Genomic DNA, 22,179 nt, shown 5'->3' with positions numbered 1-22,179 from the left:
AATCAGCAAATAGCATTAATAAAAAAATCACTACTTGTTTCCTGAATAAACCTTTCTTTGAGCCATGCGTACGAGACGACTGATGATTCGTCAGGGTAATGCTTGATGCGTAACAAAGAGAAAATCATGCCCTCGACCATTTGCGCTTTTTTAGTCGACGTGGTGACACAAGCATCCAAAAACAAAAAGTTTCTTGCCATGAATCCCGATATCAAGTTGATGTTATACATGTCTAATTTTTACCTTTTCGCGATCGCGTATATCTGTATACAAACTCTTCTCCGCCCATTGTATGTATGGCAAGGAAATTAAGAATTTTGTTAATCTTCTATTAGATAGGAAGGGGTAAAGTTGACAATAGTTGACAGACCAGAGCGTTGGACATAATGGCTTGTGCAGGTTACAACTACCCAGACCTTCCGATTTTTATAAAAAATAATATTAAATGAATGGTAGAGCATACGAATATAATTATTAGAGCTTGGGCTAAATTCAAATTAGGAATTTCATGCTTTTGTCGACGCCAAGGATAACGATGACCAATTAATTACTAATTTCGATTTTATTTACGAACTTTGCGATAATCCATAAATTTCAAAGCTGTCTTCAGCTGAATACTCTAAAACAGTGTTCAATTCCAAAAAGGAAGTGATTTATAACGCACTTGGCTAGTCGACGTCAGCGCTTTCGAAAAGATACGTCTTCGACCGTCCAAACTACACCACCAAGTCGGCCTTTTCAGATTTCCCCACTCTGGACACCGTTTTAGAAAAGCTCCGTTTTCGGTGACCGAAAACGCCGTTTTAGTGCGCAAGGTTTGCCTTCCTGGAGGATAAAAAATGCCTTTTTAAAAATTGTCTGTATTAGTCTGGACGAGGCTTTGGGTGACGTATTCATCACCCTTAGAGAAAAGTACTCCCTTTGGAGTTTAGGAGAACTGACTGACCGATCTACATAAAAGCCCAACTACAATACTCCTATTTATAGTCGTAGTAATGACTTGACTAATCAAATTGCATTTTCTTTATTTCTTTATTATTTTTTCTTTATTATTTTTTATAGTTTCCGTGCACTCTTTAGATTCAATGCTAATCGAGTCCGAGCGCGCGCGCTTGGGGCTTTGAAAATAACAAAATTTAAATGCTGCGCGTGCGAAAAAAGTTGCAATCGGGCGTTTTATTACCCCGGCAGAAAGGCGTGATATCTAGCGAACCACTCACTAGATTTTTGAGAAATTTTGCAAGACTGTACTTTAGAAAGCAAGAAAATTGCTGATTACAAAACATCTGAAAAATAACACGAGAATTTTTAAACATTCCATGACAAAACTCAAAACATAAAATAGCGAATAATTAAAATTCCCTATGTTAAGTTTGTATTACCTCATAAAATGTCACAATTTCTCAATGTTTTTTGTACACAAACGATGAAAAAAATCTACCGACTGATTTTTCTGAAATCGTTAAGAATTCAATCCCTTTGGTTGATTTATATATAACTGTGTTGCCATGGTAACGCATTATGGTCAAAAGTGGCACCCAAAAGCTGCAAATGCAGTAGCTTATCTTGCAACTTGCAATCTTGAGCTCACCATCTGCAACTGTTTGGTCATGAGTGCAAAATAAAAGATAGCTACTTCAAAGATTGGAAAACCGTGTCCAGCCACCTTAAGTGTCATCTTAGTGAATAGGCCTTGTCACGGTTTTTGACGCCATCTTGACGGGTAGGCAAAGCGGGTAGAAATTACAGTGTTTTTATGGAAATCCGACGGCAAATATCTTCTACAAAAATTGAATTCTGGACAACTTATGAATTGTTAAGTTAAGATACTAGGCAAAAGTTTTTTATTCGCCGAGTTTGAAGGATGTAGCTGGGTTAGAAAGTGTTCAGTTACGTTTTTAATTTTACCATACATTTGTCTATATTTTTTCCGCATGATTGACGCGGTTCGCGGGAAAAATTATAGACAAATGTATGGAAAAATTAAAAACGTAACTGAACGCTTTCTAGCCCAGCGATAACCTCCAAACTTGGCGAATAAAAACTTTTGCCAAGCATCTTAACTTTACAATTCATAAGTTGTCTAGAATTTAATTTTTGTAAAAGATATTTGCCGTCGGATTCCCAAACAAACACTGTAATTTCTACCCGCTTTGCCTACTCGTCAAGATGGCGTCGAAAACCGTAATAAGACCCATTGAATCACATGAAGCTGTGCGTCTCAATTGCAGGCCGAACCGTTATATTTTGCTTAAACCAACATAACAGGAGCAATTTGACACGAAAAAAATGAAGTATTCCGCTTTGTAGACAAGAGACAAAAAATAATTACATCAGCTACTCGCCAAGGAAAAGAACTCTCCACCAGTAAGTGCTACTGTCACAATTTAACGTTAGATGTAACAGGAATAGAGAGCTTTTTTTGGAGAGTGATTTATATTGTGATGCAATACTTGCTTTAACTCTAAGCCACCTGCCTCTTTACTTAATTGTTATCTCTTATCCAACGCGTGCTCGTGTAATAACTGTTTATTATGACCGCGATGCCAACAAACATACAAAAAGGCAAACAGATATATAAACAAACAAACTTATGACCATGATACTTTATATTGTCCTCTGTTCAATTTATTACATGACATGTTCACTTTTTAATGTTATTACAATTCAATTTACACAATTTTTTTAAGAACATACCAGCCTGAAGTCAAGCTTTTTCATTAACCCTATTCAGACCGGGGGGGGGGGCTTTTGAGGCCCGCGCTGACTTTGAACTTTTATAACTTTTTTAAGATTTAATCAAACGCTGCCAAACCTTCTGAGTTTTCCTAAAATTTATCTGGCAACAATTTGGTAGGGTTGGATGATGTGTCAGGAACTTGACATCACCATGGCAACGGCATTTTGACAGGCATGTTTTCCCAAACTTGTAATTTTGCGTGTTTCTGTTGATAAAAATCAACTTAAATGGAATTATTTTTATATTTTTACGGGTTTAAAGCACATTTTTATTTATTTTGAGTACTTTGCAGTGATTTTTGGTGGTTTTCTGGCATTTTGGAAAAATTTTGAAATCCAAGATGGCGGATCCAAGATGGCGGCTGTTTTGACATCATGATGTGATTGTCACGTGATGTGACGTCACCATCCCACGTGACGTATACCAAAAGGAAGAGTTTCGGACGTACAATACATCGTATAAGTTTCATGGTGATTCCCTTAATATTGTGGAAGTTACATAGGGGGGGCTTCCGAAGCCCCCCCCCGGTCTGAGAAGGTCGAAAAAAAGCCCGGTCTGAATAGGGTTAATGAGTAGTATGTATTTTTTTTTCTTGTATTTACAATTCGTTATGATCAAGACGAGCTTGCTTTGTTTCTCCGTGCCCCTAAATGTGCATCGAAGCGACGCCTTGGGGAACATTCAGGGTCGGGAGGGGAGGGGGGACAAAACTCACTCTTTTCCGTGAGAACAGTCGTTAAGTGTTTTGTTATACGCTATATCTAAAAAGAAACACTCTGTTGCATTTATTAATCACCACTAAAATTCCATTTGGCTGAAAACGACATGAATTTATTGATTGAAATTATTTACTCTGTGCGATACTTCTTTAAATATACTTCTTTGCCTCAAATGAAATTTTACGTGTACACATATTTCAGCTTTTGACTCCCGAGTACGAACAGAACATGAATAAACGCTTAGCTTTTGTCTACTACTTCGAGTTGCTTCGCATTCATACCGTGGTTTTGAGCCGCACTTTCTGATCACGTGCAAGTCCAAGGTTCATGCTGTTGTCGCCCTAGGAAGGTTTACAGTTTTGACGCGAGTCACGTGATACGGTTTCGTCCAATAGAAGACTGCATTTCAATTGGGAGTATAACAAATTCATTTGGTTAAGACTTTATTACCCATTTGAGGGTTTGCAGTAGTATTTTCCTAGAACAAATATAATTTAAACTGACTAAACTAAAGCATGCATTAAGTACCTGAAGAGTTTTCTTTGAAAGAAAATTTAATTATATATTACTATGGAGAGTGTGAAGTGAAAGAAACGATTGATATTTGCTGTTCTATATTGCACTGAAACTTAACAAATTGTTATTTTCTTCTTTTCTTTATGTTTTACATAAGATTTTACTTTCGTCCCTGAGACTCTGAGTATTTTAATGACAAAACATGTGGCTGTCGAAAATGATGAAAAAAATAACTTAGTTTAATAAACTCGGGGTTTATCGAATTAATGCCTGGTTACAACACACTTCGGTCTACGAGGTCACGTTTTAAGTTAGCACCCCCGTTCCGGCGTTTAATCGAGAAAATGTACGGTTTGTGTGGCTGTTTAGCTCCGTTTTCAGGCGTCGCACCGGTAACACGGACGTCTGGGTTAAATTCTTGTTAACCAGCGTTGTTTGTAACCAACGAAGATCCAGCCAGTTATTGGGTTGGACGGACTTGAACAGAACCCAGCTTTGGCCTACAGACAAAAAAGTGTATTTAAAAATAGCAGATACTACTAAGCATTACTTCAATGTTTTGTTTCTTGTATGTTTCTTTGTTTCCTTATGTATGTGATTTTGTATGCTTCGTAGACAAAAGACTGATATATCACAGAAAAACAAACGTGGAAACAGCGAGACTCAATCCCACTGTATTAGTGTGCTGGAACCATGACAACTGTGCCAGTTGAAACTCTCGAAAGCTATTTTTAAGTTGCATCGGTTTTGAATTACCATGTTTGAAAACGATAACGTTTACAATACGATTACACTTTCAATTTAAAAAAAACTTACTGCGTAATTATGGAACCGTACCTTTCATAATATGCTTCAATTGTCCTTATACATTATCTCGATGTAATTAAAAGCTTTAATTAAAAACAGGTCACCAAGGGTGACATGAGTCTAATGCCGTATGGCATAGTGATACAGATTGCGCGGTTTTCGTAAGCCGGTTAAAATTGGTTAGAGGTTTGTGTTCGGGAGTTTAATTTAAAATGCTTATAGCAAGCTAGGGGCATCGTGGATGATTATTATCATCGGATTATGGATGAAAACGAAACAGTCATAAATGTTATATGCTTCACAAAATTTAAAGTATGAACAGGAGTTGATGTTACTTCTTCCGTATTGTCCGTAAAAGCAGAAACGATTAAACATTTGGACAAGATTGCGTGACGATTTACAAAAAGCATGTTCATTACAACAAGGGTTGAAGAACTTCACATCGTTTTCTTTCAGATTTTTCACCATTTTGATGATGACTCTTGAAACAGATTTTGCAATAAAAGCACTTGAAATAGTGACTGTTACTCCATTGTACTGTAATCACTTAGTGACAGATTTTCCTAAAAACGGGTGTAAATGCTCACGTCAATATAATGATGACCTTTTGAACGCTGGAAACTAGGCAATTATTATCGAGCTACCATACACAGGAGCGAAGACTGTTTATCATGATGTACAAATTTCGCGAATCATCACTTCCATATCAATGTAACCATTTTATGATTTTTCTAGCTGTAAGAAGAACTTAAGATCTCTGAGAGTCGTAAAAGCATGAAATTCGATTTCAGTGTATGGCAAAGGCCGGGACAGTGTAATACTGCAAAGCGGCCAAACAAACGCATTTTGATTTAGTCGCGTAACTTGATTTACATTTATCCATGTACATCTTTTATTTTTGAAGGTTTTTGTTTGCACTGTAAGAAAAAATTGGTCAAAATTCGAATGACTTAAATACAAAAATCGAGGTAAAGTTTTCTATTTTTTAAAACAAAATAAATATTTGGTCGCATTGTGTAAATAAACGCGAGTCGCCGTCGAAATATTTTTTTCTCAAAGACGTCTTGCTTTTTAAGCAAGACGAAAACACAAGTGCTTAACTGAACTGAAAACGAAGATTTATTTTCACAAAAAGCTTACAAATGTCTTAACTGGAAAATTATTTCGTCCTGTTCAAGTGTTGAATAATCGTGACTTGAGAAAGAACTTTTAATTATGCGTGGGAACACGTGTCGCTGATTGGCTGTTTTTAATTGAAACTAATCGTGCGTGTCCGTACGGAGTCCGTTCTTGCAGCTGATCATTGTTTTCTACATTACAGCGAACGATTATCGATCCCGAACCATTCCCTTGGGATTGCTAACAGCTTTTTTCATATAACAAAGAGTCTAATGCGCATGCGCAAAGCGCACGCAAGCATTAGACTCAAAAAACTGCGAGTAACAGCAAATTTTGTTCAATAAAATTTCATTTAAGGTCCTATACTTTGTTAGATCAATATACTACCACTCTTTTATCAGGAGTTGTTCAAAAATGGTATCAACCAGTTGCCTTATAATTCAATCATTGGTGAACAACGTAAAAAGCGGAGGGGAAAAGCAAGCGGGCATGTTCTTTTGTCCTCATAAATGCTGCCAATCAACCTGCATATAATCTTGCACGTTGAATTCAGAAAACGACGACAACAATACCTAAATGTTTCATATTTCAGTCTTTCATCTGTTTGTTGCTTTTAGCCGAGTATATAGGACTGCGGCATTTAAGTCCCGAACAGAATGTGAAATATTATTTATTTTCCGTACAACTAAGATTTGTTTGTTTCTCAAATTATTTTTTTTTTTTTGCAAATTTGAGATGATAAACGCCATCTAGGCAACGCCATGTAGTTCGCCTCAGACCTCAGGCCTCAATCACTTGAACCTCGGAAATGGCTTTAATAAGGTATTTTCCGAGTTAAATAGGCTAAGCTGACCCTCCCCCGCCTAACCAGTCGCTCAAAGAGGAGCTCGGTGATCCCAAAATTGGGTCTTAAGTCCATGAGCTACTCAGTACTTGTGTATCTTTCTTATCTAGTATAAAAATATTTCGAGAAAGGTTGTCCCTGTAAAGCACACGCAACAATTACCAAAGATATTTCAGGTAGTGATAGTTTACCAACCCTTCATCGAATGTTATGGAGTTTCATCGAAAAGGAAGTGGCGAAACCATGAATACAGTTTTAATGCTTTCCAATGCCGCTTAAACACAGTGAACTTCGCTCACGAAACAGTAAACTGCACCTTTCATAGCTTTCAACATTGTCGCGTACGCCCTCGCCCCTCGGTAGAGAACAAGTATTTATTGGAATGTTTTCAGTTCGCTAGTGACAAACCTTTTAGTCATGGTTAACAACTTCAACTTCTCTCTTCTTTTCCATAAGATTTCTCCAATCAGTGTCAGGAATGCAATAACTATCCCAACACCCAGGACAACATACACTCCCAGCATACTCATCAGACCAATACGCTTTCGGGACAATGCTAAAGAAAAAAAGGAAAAAAGCCACTTCTTTTTTAAATATATATCTGATTTACAAGACGTTTTGTAAATGTATGTGATAAAGAGCCTCTTTTATGATTTTAACAGCATTGCTGTTTGTTGTCTTTGTTGTGAACCAATACAAGAATTTTGACACCATTAGTAGACGACAATGAAGACAATTTCTTATTTGTTTATTTAGGATATTGTATCATTTCTGTTGTTTAATGAAGAGAGTTTTACAAGGAGAGGGCTATAGATAATAAGGTCGGGGGATAAAGCCCTCGATGTGTTTTGAATACCAACTCTTCAAAAAGCTTGCTACGTCCCTAGGAGCAATTCGTTTTACTGAAACAAACTACTTGTACATATTATCATGACTGTCTTACTTGTTTCCTGTTCTTGAGGACATCCATTGTTATTTTCCCACCATTTCCGCTTAAGGTTGTCGAGGAAATAGTTCTCGTGCAGATGTAAAATGGCCAGTGTAAAGTCAATTGTGTGTGGATCATGTGCTTGTAAAGCGAGTGCAAGTCCTTTAGCTGTGGTCAGACCTGGAACTAATCAAAGCAAAGAAAATAGTAAATGCTTGCAATATAAGCCATCGCTGTTTTAAAATATGTTATGTTTTTGTTGAGCAGCTCACAAGTAAATAAATAGACATTCTAACGAAGGTTGCACATAACAGTCTTGCGACTGACAGACCTGTGGCAGTCGGATTCATGGTCGAATTGGAATTTAGAAACGTTGGTTTTTGTAGAGGGAGGAAAGCAGGAAAAAGCCCTTGGATCGGGTCCGATAATCGACTGGGCAACATTTAAAGGAGCCAAGGGCTCTCGCCACTGCACCATTATTAATAAACTGGTGGTAACCACAGCTTAGAAAGTTCGGACCTAGATAGACTGCAATAGTTGTATATGTCTTGTAAAGGGTTTGGAAGGAGAGGTTTTGAGCCATGGGAAGTGGAAGTACACACTTTTGAGATTTGACCAGAAACAGGATTCAAGAATAACTAAACTAGCAATATCTTAAATAACTAAAAGTGGCTATAAGCCACTAAACTCGGAAAAGTTATTATGAAACAAGAATCGAAAACAACAAACTGACAAATAAAGGTTTGCTAATACAAATGATGTTATACTTTTCAAACTTCTGTTTACTTCACTTTGATTGTCATCAAATACTGATCGAGAGCAGACCGAAAGGCCAAGAGATAGAGTTCCCATCTGTTGCAAATTGATTTCTTTCTTTTTATTTTTCCTTTTTGTTATTTGAAGGTAACGAAAAATAATAATAATAATAATAATAATAATAATAATAATAATAATAATAATAATAATAATAATAATAATATCATTGGCTATAAGTCGAGCGATTTTTTTTCACCAAATCGTACTGAAATAAATTTATCTTTAGCTGAGTGTTTTGGGTTAGTTTTTTTCTAACTGGTTCTAAAAAACCAAAGGTTTACGGTCTCGGCTTATAGCTGAATAAATATCATAATATTATTTCAAGAAAACAGACATTAATACAATATTTCGGTTGGTGACTAAGCATGTTAATTTTATGTAATTTAACAAGAAGTGTAGGTATCAGAGAAAAGGTCTAATTCTCTAGAGGCATTAAAACACTTGCACGCATTGCGTGCATATGTCTAACAGGAAACGAGTGAAGGAGTGATGGAGTGAAGGAGTGAAGGAGTGAATTCACTTCGCCCACTACAACTCTTTTCCGAGTTAAAAAGGAGCGGTTGCAAGCGGATGAAATTTTCAAGACGTTCCCAGGTTTGATCCATGGTGATTGAAGATTATTCACAGAGGATTTGTTTGTTTCAAGATATTTTCATGCGATGTAAACAGCTTCATTTTGGGATAACAATTATTTTAGTGTCGTATTTACCTACTGTCAAATCACAAGGTGGCTGGTTGGCAGCATATCTGAGAGTCGGTCCGTCAATGATGAACACAAACTCTTCTCTGTCTCGAACCCATTGAATGCCTTGAGATGCGCTTTCAACTATGGTGCCTTCTGTTTGAATTCTGTGCCAAATCTTTTTGTATGTTTCATACTGGCTTGTCTTGAATGCCTCGTACGTACTTGACGACTCAACTACTCCTACTTGATAAGACGACTTCACGATGTCCTCAAGGTTGTTAATGGGAAGCTCGGCGTTCTTTACGGTGAAGAAAGCAGCCAGATTTGCAGTGTATGTTGATACCGATATAAGAATACAGAACCAGTAGCATCCAGTGAGAATACGACCTAAAAGTAAATAACGAAAGAATACAAACTAAAATAAACAAAGAAATTTTAAAAAAGCAAAAATGGCGTGCGTGTAGTTTCACTATTTGCAATAAGCCGCAGGGGTGAAGCATGCCTCTTTTGCCATTTTCCTTTACGATTTAAAAGTTGGAAATGAAATTTGTGTTGAAGTTATTTTATTATTAGGTTTTGCCAAATACTTGTAATAAAACTAACGTTTGCAAAGAAATTACTTCTATGGATCTTATCAACAAAACCATAGCTTCATTGCAACCACATGTGACTCCCGGGCGTTATAATTTAAAGTTACAAGCAAACGAGATTAACTTTAAAACTGTTGATCCCAACCGATTTTTTTCTCGCAGTACGTTTTAATCTTTGTCACTTTTGATCATCGGTACCTTCATTTGAATTTGCTGTTATTGAAATGTCCAATCACTGTTTTAATGGGTAATTTCACCGAATTTGATGGTCTTTTTCCGTGCCTAAATTTGGCTAACATACATGACACAGTCCCTTTAACTATTGCATTATTGTTTATAAAGGCGTTAAAATAAGCGTTTTGGGAAACATGACAGCAAAACTAACTGCCTCTACCTGACAAGCTTCGTGGTGAATTATCAGCTCCTTGTTGCAGCATACAAGCCAATGCGAACCACACACTATTAAAAAAGGTAAATTCCTCTGACGTCCCTTGGCCATTTTCATCTTTGTATCCATAAGGACTGAAGTAGTTTATTAAAAACACAGCAATAGAGATGACCACCAGGCTAGCTAGAGTAGCAAACCAAACATGGTTGTCAAAGGGATTCATAAACTGTAGTAAATCAGTTGTTTCGCTGGAAGATGTTTTCTCAAGTAACATTTCTTCAGTGTAGTACATGTAAGGCACGCTGAAGTCCACCACTTTTTCACGACGTTCAGTTATGGTGAGATCTGCAACGATCATATCAGCACGCTTTGGGAGAAAGAGAGAGAAAAAGAGAGGACAAAATGAGCGGGCTTGTCAACAACCAAAGATTTGCCCACTTTTTTGCACGAAGGTTTTGAATGTCTCAAATAAAAATCTCAGTCGTTTATGCTTATAGATGGGAAACTAGTCTGTGTCCTGCCAGTCTGGATTTAGACCTCGTTATGTTTATTTGAAACATTTGTCTTGATTCAGTTCGAGTGACATGCCTGAGAACTAGTTTAGTGTAACAAAGTGCATTAATGCACTATAAACAACATTTACATTTAATACATTCAATACGGTAGAATTTAGTTGAGTCCTTATGCTATAGGTTTAATTCGAACAAATATAAATAGTAGCTGCTACGATCAGTAACCCAAAGAAAAATTGTTGGCCACAGACGTCTTCACAAAACCATTCTTAGCGACGACTCTTTAGTTACAGCGGCGTTCTCTTAACATGCATGTATGATTCATTTTACTGCATAGAACTTTCATTTACAGAATGTGCAATAGCATCGTTTATAGAATGTTTTCAAACATAAGTTTAGTGAGATTTACAACAACAACAAAAAACAGATCTATGTGTAGATGGGTCACCGATGAAAGAACACCAACCAAATCAAAACAAGTAAAATATTCAGAAACCTTGTTTAACAACTCGCCAATCATTCCGTTCCAGGTTCCGTTTTCTGTTTCAGCGCCGTACATCCCGTCGGGAGTAGGGTAGATCTCATACGTAAACTTAAGATTTCTTGCCAGTTCATTCAGCAGATCAATACAGTATCCCTCATATGTTACGCTGCCATCTTCATGCGTTTTACTCATCACAAACGGTGCAGTCTGTCAAAAGAAGGCAAATGAATCACTTTTGATTATCATAAAATGGCATGACTAGTTTTAATTATTAACTATACACACGTTTTTTTATTTGTGTTTTTAATTTGTAAATTAAAATAGATGGAAATGACAGGGGCACATCTAGTGTAGCTAATAGTGCGCTTCATTCCGAATCAAACGGCCTGGGTTCGAGCCCTGACCGGGTTCATTGTTTTGTTCTTGAACAGGACACTTAACATTCACAGCACGTCTACCGCTCACCCAGAAGTAAAACTGTATACCAGCGAATAGACTATTTTATAGTTCTGTGAAATGTAACCGAGCCTCTGTATAAAAGAGACGTTTGGGTGATTTTGTAAGGATAGAGATTAGCCAAAAGCGAGGCGCGGTAGCCTAAAGGTTAGTGCGACGGACTCCGGATCGAGCGGTCCGGGTTCGAGACCTGGCCGGGGTCACTGTGTTGTGTTCTTAGGCGAGACACTTTACTCTCATAGTGCCTCTCTCCACCCAGGTGTGTAAATGGGTACTGGTGAAATAATGCTGTGGTGGGTACCCTGCGATGGACTAGCATCCCATTTAGGAGGGAATAGAAATATTGCTAGCCCCTTTAATGCTAACGAAACCGGAAAAAATTCCGTCAGTATGGGCTGCATGGCTCGAGGCTTCCCTTTTTTCCCTTAGCATGATAAAAGGAAAATTTACATTTGAAAAGCAGCATGGTTGTATTACAACAAAGTCAACTTTAGCCTCGATTCTGCTCAAAGACCTGGTCACTAAGCACAGAACTGTATAAAGGGCTATTGTTTTGCCAACCTAACACCTGACAGAATGCTGGGAGTAACTTGCTATAGACTAGCGTCCCATCCCGGGGGAATGCAATACTCGTAGCTGCTACAGAAACAGGGGTTAAGCGTCGAGAGCTATGAAATATGTTTCCACTATTGTCAATATTGTTTTACCTCCGCAACGACAACTCTGAACTTTCTTCCCTCCAAACTCTCTCCTGTCGATGGATTGTGTAAATTTCGTGAGATATTATCGAATAGAACGGCACCTTTGGTTGAATTCCACGTCCCTACCTAAACACAAGGCAAAAAAACTATTAATTATGAGTGGACTATAATAACAAAAACACATCAACTAATGCATCGCGGTATAGATGGATGCGCGTTATGTCAAGCATTTATATACATGTATTGCCGTTTTTCTTTCTAAGTAGACTACGGCACATTTTGACAAATTGAAGGGGCAATGTCACGCAATTTCAAGCAATTTCGGCACTGACCAACTGGTCTTAGAATTAACTGAAATATCACAATACCGGCTGAAACTGTAGAAGAACTCGTAAGAAACACAGATAGACCAAAAAGGGATCTGAATGGGCAAAGTTCGAGAAGATTAAAACGGATTGCGTTCAGGTAAACTTGAAAAACGTCGGCCCGACGCTTTTCAAGTTTATCTCAATTTGTTTGAAAGCGTCATTTACAATGCTCGAAAAATCATTCTTATTTGTTATGTGGCCGTGCTTTTCCCAATAAAAGACTTTTGCTCTGCCAATTTGCAGATAGAGCTCTTAATTAACGGAAATAAATAGAATTATCTAAAATACCGTGACCAAACCCCTTTAAACTTAAATTTTCAAATTTGGTTCGTTGTCCTCTTTTGGATTTTAAGAAAACTTCCTTCATCCTAACAAATTTTTTAGGATGGACTGTTCTTCGAATTAAACGTCATGCTTCCATTTACAATGGGTAAGGCAACTTCTATTGGTGGAAGTGTCTTCTGAGTTGTAGCAACAATTCGAGAGTGCAAAGAAGCAAAAAGAATGTGTTTGCTCTTTTGTGTACTACTTACGTTTTTAAAGGAACTGTTCCGGAGATTCAGAATTTCCAGTTCAATTCCTGCTCGCTTTCCATACCCGTTAAAACGGATAGGTCCTGTTACACCAACCGTGCTAACCTGTTTATAGAAAAATGTAAACCATTGAGAATACAGAAATAGGAATGGCTGTGAGACTGCTAAAAAAAATAACCGACGGTTAAATCTGATTGACTAGGATATAGAGGCCATTTAACGAGTAAGATTTATATATAACGATTATGACAATTGGGGACTACTTATATATCAAAATTACTTATTCTTCTAAGCTATCAAAATTCTGATCACATGAGTATCCTAGTGAACAGATTTAAAGAAGATAAACCATGAAGACGACTGGTTACCTTTTTCATACAAGTTAGCATCGCTTCTTTATTTTTTGAAATAATAGAAGACCCATTGATCGATAAACACGGCTCACTGTTGATTGCCTGGTTAATAACTTGGACTGCATCGTACACAAGCCCAATGAGGTCCTAGAGAAACATTTTTAAAAAAGTTTAGGTCAAAAATTATATCATAATCTCTTTTAAGGGTTGTTTAATACTTTGAGATGCAAAGTAAAACCCAAGTGTGGGCCTTTTCAACAAATCTTATATACTTACCTTACTGGTGCTCTTAAGTGCATTTGTTAGCTCGAAAGGAGGTGAGCTCGGAATGTATGGAAGCTTCAAAGCTAATACAATGTTGTCTCGGTGGCAGCTGATGTTCATTGGTTCCTGTAGCGGGGAAACAGTTCAACATGTCACACAACAGTTTATAATAGAATAGAATAGAATAGAATAGAATAGAAAAGAATAGAATAGAATAGAATAGAATAGAATAGAATAGAATAGAATAGAATAGAATAAGGTTTATTGAGTTCCCCGAAGGGATCTTCATACCTAATTTACATGAATTTTTAAAAAAGAGAAAAAATGATAATAATTTATATGGTAAAAATTAGAATTTAATATTTAGGACTACGATAAAACATTACTATACCTACAATTCAATATTAAGTACAATTGCAAAAGAAACCATAAGGTTTATTTGTGATCAGGCCTACACTATTTAAGTGTGTAATGCAACACATAGCCAAGACCAGAGATGTTTTGTTTGTCGCATTTTCTTTGACGACGTTTACCACCGCAGAAAGGCTATTGCCCGAAACGTCTGGGGTTTTTTTTAAAAAAAAATCATTTTTGGCACTTTATTACCCATTTCATTTCACTTTTATTTTTTAGTGCCATGCAGTATTTGGAACTTTTGTTCTTATTACCAGAGATGTTTAGCCAATGTGAGCACATTAAATGTTAAAAAAAAGGTATGAAATAAATACAAAGCGAAAACAAAAACATGATAAAATTCTAGAAGCATGATCATGAGTAGTATCTTAGTAAAGTTGATAAGGTAACATTCCAACCTCTCCCTGAATAATCCATTTATAGACGTTGCTGTGTTGACAAGGCTTCTGTAAGAAGATAAATGAGAAACAAAATTTTAGTTGTTACACTAATCCTTTCAGTAAACTACCAATAAAACAAACAAATGATAGCAAAAGAACTATAAAACAAGACATGATATATTATTATGTCAACATTTGTTGCTAATATGGTTGTAATTTAGTAGGATTTTTCTAAGTGGATATTTCTTGGTCACCTGACAGCCAACTAGTTAACCACATTCACGCTCAAAAAAAGAAAAGAGCGTTTCAATACTCTTTGTACTATTAATTTTTTTTTTCCTGTGGAGCATTTAAAATTAAGTCATACATAATTACCTGTTGTAGCATAAGCTCGACGCTGCCTTTGTTGATATAAAGAAGAATAATGTCAGCTTTATACTTTCTTATTTCCTCCAATGCTCTCAATACTGGCGCTGTTGAATCTTCATTTTCGCTCAGCTCAGGAAAATGAACTAAATCCACGGCGAGCTTCGAGCTTCGGGATATAGCGCGAAAATAAGCTGCTTCGTGGAGACTTCCCTCTAAAACAAACACGCAATTTTAATATTTTGAATATAGCTAACATGTTTTTAACCAAGCCCAAGGCCCGTACTGGTCCTACAATCACTGACAAAAGTTTGTAAAACATTAGTTAGAAAAAGACACTAATCGTTGAGTTATATAAGTGCGTGTCGTACTTTTAAAACTAGCTATGTCGGAACAATTCAAACGGCATACAATTAGCTTTGCGATTATTAGTTTTATTATATCTATCATTTCTTTCTCCACTGTAACAATTATAACCTGTTGTAACTTAACATGACGTGCAGAAAAATGGAATAAATATAAATACTTATGCAAACGTCTACAGTTTCCGAAGATCAACTGGTAACTACTAATTGACACGTGATTAAGTGGGAGTTCTTTAAATTTCATATAGTTGCCCGTGGGCGGGAAGGTTTATAACGCGCAAAATGAACTGAAGAGTTCATTTTCTAGGAGTTACAGACAATGGAGAAAGGGAGTCCACAAATTGGCCAATTTTTCGGGTTGTCCTACAAGCCTCTTAACGTGTGGGTGAGTGACATTATGGAAAAATAATAGATTACTTTAAACTGCTTGAATTTCCTGCAACCCATGAAAGAGAATCCTGTCTTTCTTTTAAGAAATACATGATTATTTCGCATGCAGAACACGTCTTTCTTGCTTTGAACGGATGGCTTAAAACAAGGTCAACAATCGTGTCGGATTTTAATCTTGTGCGGGCGACCATTGGCCAACAGCTTTTACAGCGACAGCCTCTTAAAATATTGAAAGAGCTGTAAAACTTTTAGCTGGTCCAATAACAAGAAAATATCGGACCCGCAACAAAGCAATCTTATTGTTTGGTTTAAGTTATTGACCCATTTAACTGTTGTATGTTAAATTATTTTAAATTGCATTGAAGGAAAGCACGTCCAAAATAGAAACTCTTAAACATTTAAAACCCATCGGAATACATAGTAAGTTCTTATTGCCTGTAAATCTATGTAAATCTCACTACCATTAACTGAGGGTTTAAAGAGATAGTATTGCTAAAAGAAAGTATTTACCATCGAATACCAGTACAATGTTTTTCCATCCAAACTTGTTCAGTATATCAAGTGAAGCATGTGCGTAGTCTCTGTATCCAGCTGACATTTGAATCGATTCTTCACATTCGAAAGGCCTAGTGTCACCAAGGAGACGGATAAGAGGAACGCCTGTCACTTCAGAGAGTGCGCATGCGGACGTTTTTGTGTGGCTTCCCTCGATAAGTGCAACGACGTTTTGTTGAAGAATAAACGAAGCTGAAATAAAGATGATTCGAAAGTTAGAACACACAGAGTCTATAAGCTCAGTTAATGCGTTTTATAAAGAAGAAATCTTTTGTAAATGTAACTTGCTGCCCTTCTGTTGCGCTAGGCAGTGTTGTTTGGTAAATGCCATTTCATATCTTTTACTCAAACTAGTAGTTGCAACAACATCTTACCTTGTTCAAATAAGTTTATATTTTCGGATGTGTTGTACTTTTTTAAGATTATTGAAATATTGTTGAAGCCAGATGTTTTGTTGATTACGGTGTCGATGATAGCGTCATTCCCCGATGAATGGCCATAAATAAGACCTGTGTAGAAAGAAAAATAATGTAATATTTCAGTTTGGAAAAAAAAACGTTCTTCCTGGCAAAATTGATAATGAAAAGCTTTGGTTCGTTATGGACAGTTTGTTGCTTACATATGGTGTACCAAGTGATTGACATTTTGTTACTCCTACATGATGTGGAGTGTGATTTTCATCGTGCCCGGAAGGCATGATTGAACAAGGAGAGTTTGCTATTTGTTCTCGCTTTCACTGAATTTCTCGTTCACCGCAGCAGAACACAACTCGAACAAATCACAATACATTGATTTCATTGTACGCGGAAAATGCATTGTAATTCGTTAAAAGCCCGTAAACTTTAATATAATACATCACTTATAATAATAATAATAATAATAATAATAATAATAATAATAATAATAATAATAATAAAAAAGTGCTTAAAAACGCATTTTACAAACTGTGGGAGTCTCAATGCTTTTTACAATTTAAGTTCTGTACCTAATCAAATATAGACGCTGTTAAAAAGAAAAGTTCTTAGTCTCGATTTAAAAGAGTCAACTGTGGAACACTGTTTGACTACAATGGGCAAGTCACTCCAGAGCTTTGGTGCAATGACTGAGAAGGATCTGTCACCATAGGTAACCGTTTTAGTCTTAGAAATAGACAGTAGGATTAAGCTACTTGATCGTAGTAAACGATGAGGCGCGTAGTTAAAAAGCAGGTCATTTAAATAGGCTGGAGCAAAGCCATGGAGGACTTTGACTTTATTCAATATGAGAAATAAAACCACTGAAGACAAAAATGAATATTGTACTAACTGACTTACCAATAGTAAATATTCTGTTTGTAGAGTATGCCTTGGATACGAATGAGATAATTAATATCAGTGCTACGTAGATGTTTCCTCGTTCCATCGTTGGGCCCTAGAGTAAAAGAAAAAGTATATGACTCGCGAGAGCAGCATGTTAGATCAGGCAAAAAATACAAAATAAGTAATATAGGTGTCGTGATATAGTTTACACCGAAATATAGTTATTTCCCCAATTTAGTTTTTCACTTGTTGTCTAAATATTTTGACACTATGAAAATACACGGAATATCTATAATTCTCCATACACGTTCTTACGGAAAAATGCATTTCTAAATCATGAAAGTTTGCCAGTTGTTACAAGTCATTGCAGTGAGCCTTGTAGTGTCCAGTCACAGCGATTAAAACATTACATACGTTCATGGTAAAATAATAATCTGAACAGCAGTATGGACGAAATTGAGACGTACTTTCGTTATCTCAGTATGTCTTTGAATATTGGAGTAAGTCTCAAACTTAGCTCATAAGTCAGTACATTGTATCAGTGTGCGATAAACGGTTATCGCACGCTGATAACTAATCGTGTTTACTGCACACGTTAACGATAGGACTTAAGATTGCTGCTCTTATAAAAAAAATTATTTCTTTAATTAAAGGGTAAGGTAAGTAGTTAGTCAGTGGTCATTCGTGTGGTTATTTACACTTTTTTATACCGCAGCTTTTGTCAACATTTTGCTCAGTCAAATCAGCAACTGCACTTATATGTGTTTAACTTTTTTAATTTACAGGTAGAAACGGAGAAATTTTGAAATCGACGATTTACAATCAGTGGACTACCGAGATTACTTATATTTATTGTGTAAAATCCATGTTTATAATTTCGGAACAGCTTTTATCTCCCTGTAGTTTCCGCTAACAGAATAATATTTAAAAAACATAAGTGATTCATAATTTAAGGACTTTATTCGTTCTACACATTTCTTTTTCAAGTGGCTCACAAGAACATTCAAAAGATCAATGCGGTTAGAAAATTGAAAAAAATATATATATCATTTCTTAATAACTGCTCATATTTTAGGAAATGCTCAATCGAGATTATTTCCTGTAAAATACAAAGATAAAATAATTAATCATTTGTCATTTACTTCCAAAGGCCAGCCAAAATTATCAAATTTGTGCATTTTTAACAAGCAAAAACTGAAATTTGCCACAAATAACCTATTTCGTAGCCAGTTATTTCTTATTCGTCGATCACACTGCCGATATATATGAACTCTTGAATTAATAATTCACGCTTTTGCCTGTTAAACATCTTACGATAGTTACTCAATTCACGCCATTTTTAACAAATTCTGGTAATTAATAAAAGCAACCTTCTGGCTTAAGTTAAAGTAGTCTTCTCTACTGCCACAAAAATACCCCCCCCCCCCCCCCCTCCCCTTTTTTCCCCCCCCCCCCCCCCCCAAAACCAGAAACCGGAATTCTACGTTTACATTATGTAAATAAACCGATTTCAGTTTAAACAGTAACTGTAAACGATAACGTCGATTACATGTATATGCCTGAGACGAGAAACAGCTTTCGTTTTGATTTTCACCGTTTGCGCTAATCATATCGCTAAATCGGGTAATGAATGGTCTACCAAAATTTTGCAGTGCTCGCAAAATTATGCTTCTGCTCGGAATGCTCGCAAGATTTTAGTGGGTGCTCGTTTGCTCGTGCTCGCATATTTTTACAAGTGCTCGCATGCTCGTTTTTTAGTGGAGGTAGCTTTTTGAATAGTGCTCGTTGCTCGCAAGACTAACTTTTGTCAATGCTCGTGCTCGCAAAGAAAAACGCTCTGTTCGCATGCTCGCAAAAAAGTCTCGCAAAGACCATTTGATACCCCTAATATTCTATTATAGAATATATCAGGTCAAAATAGGATCTTTGAAGCTACAAAATTTATAATAAACGATAAGATAACTTACGGTAATCACCATGAAAGCAGATTCAAATCCAGTCGTAGGTGATACTTATTTTACACATTCAAACTTCCCATTATCAATACAAGGTGTACGTCGAGGGTGTAGAAACCATTTTGCCTTTTGTGAATATAAGTTGATAAAATACCGTCTGCGGTATCCAGCTAGCTTCCCTCTTTTAGTCAAAAAAAACTGAGAACATTTCTTCTCTTTATCCTATGATACGCTTAAATTTTAGCCAAATTAAGCTGATGTATTGCGAGTGTAATTAAAATACTTGCCTCGTGCCTATATCAACCACGGCGTCAGGAAATATGATTTCAATATTCACCTGAAATTTAAAACGTATTCTCAGAATGTTTACGATGAAATTTAATATAGGGGCCAAAACGACAACTGTGCACCAAGTACGGGTGACTGGACTCCCACGGAGAGCCATACACAATATTTTGTTCTGTCATATAACCATTTTAACTTCTTCACATGAAGTCGGTTGCTTTTGATTAATTTTTCTCTGGGAAAACCTCCCGAGCCTGATTATTTTACCTAACAAAAAAAACCACTTAAACGTTTTACCCTGTAAGCGCCACAAATTCTAATTATTTAAGATCTGGTTGCCTTGGCGACAATGTGCGCTGCTTTATTGTAGCCCAGCAAATGGAGTATAGAAAATGAGCAACATTTCCTTGGTAATCGCTTGCAGTTACAGTAGAATGTTAAACTAAAAATTAAAGTTCCTCGGAGCAAACGAAACATCAGCTGGTTTTTTTTTTCTTTGCAGAGAAGTTTACGTTAAAATTAAAATTAGCGGGTAGATTAAGGTAAAAAAATTGAAATCAACAAAAAAGCAAATTACGAGCTTTTTTTCACCTTTTGGAATCCAGGGCCCAATTAATGGCTTTGTTAACTCCCATACGCTGATTAATTCAGAAAGTCAACTTATTCTGTATCGCTGAAAGGACAAGCGACTAAGATAATAGTTTAACTGACGAAATAGGATACAGACTACTGTACTGTACTGGCAAACGAGTGCTACATGTCATACGCATGACGCTTATTTTTACCAAACATATGTAAAATCAAACAAAAAGTATCTGCAATATCTATATCAGATATTCTGATATGCATGAGCAAGAGCTTCAATATTTGGGATTAGCTGAAAAACGCTGTATAAATTGAAAGTGATATCTCGACCTTTTTCATTTGTACATTTTGCCCAGCTGAAAGGTATATGACCAACTGTTTCAAGCTGGTGAGGCAGGTGGGTTATTTGAATCCTATGGCCAACCTCGGGTAACGATATGCTTTAAAATTATATCGTTCCTAAAATTTACTACACAAATATTTTTTTACGATGTTTTTTTTCGTCCTGTTCAATGTTAATGATCGACGGAGCGAAATCAAATTGAGCAAATATTGCCATAGAAAGGATTTGATAACAACGAAAGGGGTAATACGAAACGTGATTTGGTTTGACTTGATTTAATTGGATTGGATATTTGCCTTTGGTTTTTACTTTTTTTACGTCGAATTGGAGGAATAAATGCAACCTTAAAGTTCATTCGTATTAAAGAGAGGTTCTCAATTAGGCATAATGCTGTAAATGGACAGAGGTGATGGACTTGAAAAAAGTAATTGTATTCGCTGTCAACGGCAGTTTAATAAAATAAGGATTTTGCTTGGGAAATTTTACCGGTAAGCTCCAAGGATTTAAGATAGATCTTTGAGTACATTCAAATTAATTAAAGCGTGGTCCTATACACAATTAAACAATTTCAAAGCACTTCTAGTAATTAGCTACTTTTCATGTCAAGCGTTATATTTTCTCCTTCATTCAAATCTAAATACCTCTAAGATATGTTTGGTAAACAAACTGTTACAAGCTTAATCTAGTTTAGATTATTGTTAGCTAATCAGTTTATTTATAGAATACGTTGAAATGAAATTCAAATTCGGTAAATAGAACGAAACGAAAAACTATATATGTAATGTCTACGATAGCTATTAGCTATCTGTTACGTTTTTATCTATATTAGATGTTAGGTTTTTTCTTCATAATTAGTTTCAACCGGGAATATTTTGGAATAAGTAAATCTACTTTTATTAATATTTCATAACCTTTGCTTCTGTAACTCACGAATTTAAATTTTGGACGAGTTGGAAAATTCCCTTCACCGTTTACAACCGATATAAAGACAAATAAAATACCTATTTAAACCAGCACAATCATGATGAATATTTTTACGAAGCTAATCCTTAAATCTAAGTAATTAGCCAGACGGTTGTCATTCACATACTGCTTTACTACACGAGAACTTAAGATGTGGGGTTAGCTCACCTGTCACCTCATTTGAATGAAATATGCAGTGTCCTACTATTCTAACCTGATGAAATCAGAGAATTTGCAAGCATCAATCTGTTACATCATCACTTTAACTGCTGAGTAGACAACACAATCATGCACGTATACCTGCAGCGTCAACTCTTAGCTGTCATGAAATACGTTAGTTATTTTGTGAAAAGCCTTACCACATACTGCTGGCCTGGTTAACCACTTAATGAAAACATAATGAATGGTAAAGCTTTACAAGTATCGTCGTCCTGAAGAAGAAAAAAACAAAGAGACA

General features: G+C 36.2%; 1 protein-coding gene across 2 annotated transcripts; it reads right to left on the bottom strand.

Moving 5' to 3' along the window:
* Positions 1–3,045: 3,045 nt before the first annotated feature.
* Positions 3,046–22,047, bottom strand: LOC144665869 (glutamate receptor ionotropic, kainate 2-like). Of its 2 annotated transcripts, XM_078527148.1 has the most exons (17): positions 21,891–22,047; positions 19,559–19,883; positions 17,607–17,703; positions 16,668–16,802; positions 16,249–16,485; positions 14,993–15,198; positions 14,636–14,683; positions 13,836–13,949; positions 13,575–13,706; positions 13,207–13,311; positions 12,312–12,431; positions 11,161–11,355; positions 10,159–10,519; positions 9,199–9,561; positions 7,689–7,859; positions 7,154–7,301; positions 3,046–4,475 (listed from the first exon to the last, which is right to left on the bottom strand). In XM_078527148.1, the coding sequence occupies exons 2-17, from the start codon at positions 19,568–19,570 to the stop codon at positions 4,436–4,438; spliced, it is 2,484 nt and encodes an 827-aa protein (XP_078383274.1). In that variant the 5' UTR covers positions 19,571–19,883; positions 21,891–22,047; the 3' UTR covers positions 3,046–4,435. The 2 variants fall into 2 exon arrangements, with proteins under 2 accessions (XP_078383274.1, XP_078383275.1); XM_078527149.1 differs by lacking the exon at positions 19,559–19,883.
* Positions 22,048–22,179: the final 132 nt, after the last annotated feature.

This window comes from Oculina patagonica, chromosome 9 (assembly GCF_052425735.1).
Source record: "Oculina patagonica isolate OP01 chromosome 9, crgOcupat, whole genome shotgun sequence".
NCBI lineage: Eukaryota > Metazoa > Cnidaria > Anthozoa > Scleractinia > Oculinidae > Oculina > Oculina patagonica.
Note: the sequence above shows the minus strand (reverse complement) of the source record. Positions and strands in the feature narration are given on the sequence as shown.

Excerpts from the sequence above, each read along its gene's own strand:
- LOC144665869 (XM_078527148.1), bottom strand. Across the intron at positions 13,312-13,574 it reads TGCTAACTTGTATGAAAAAG|GTTAGCACGGTTGGTGTAAC; the intron begins GTAACCAGTCGT and ends TTCTATAAACAG. Across the intron at positions 12,432-13,206 it reads GGAACAGTTCCTTTAAAAAC|GTAGGGACGTGGAATTCAAC; the intron begins GTAAGTAGTACA and ends CCTTGTGTTTAG.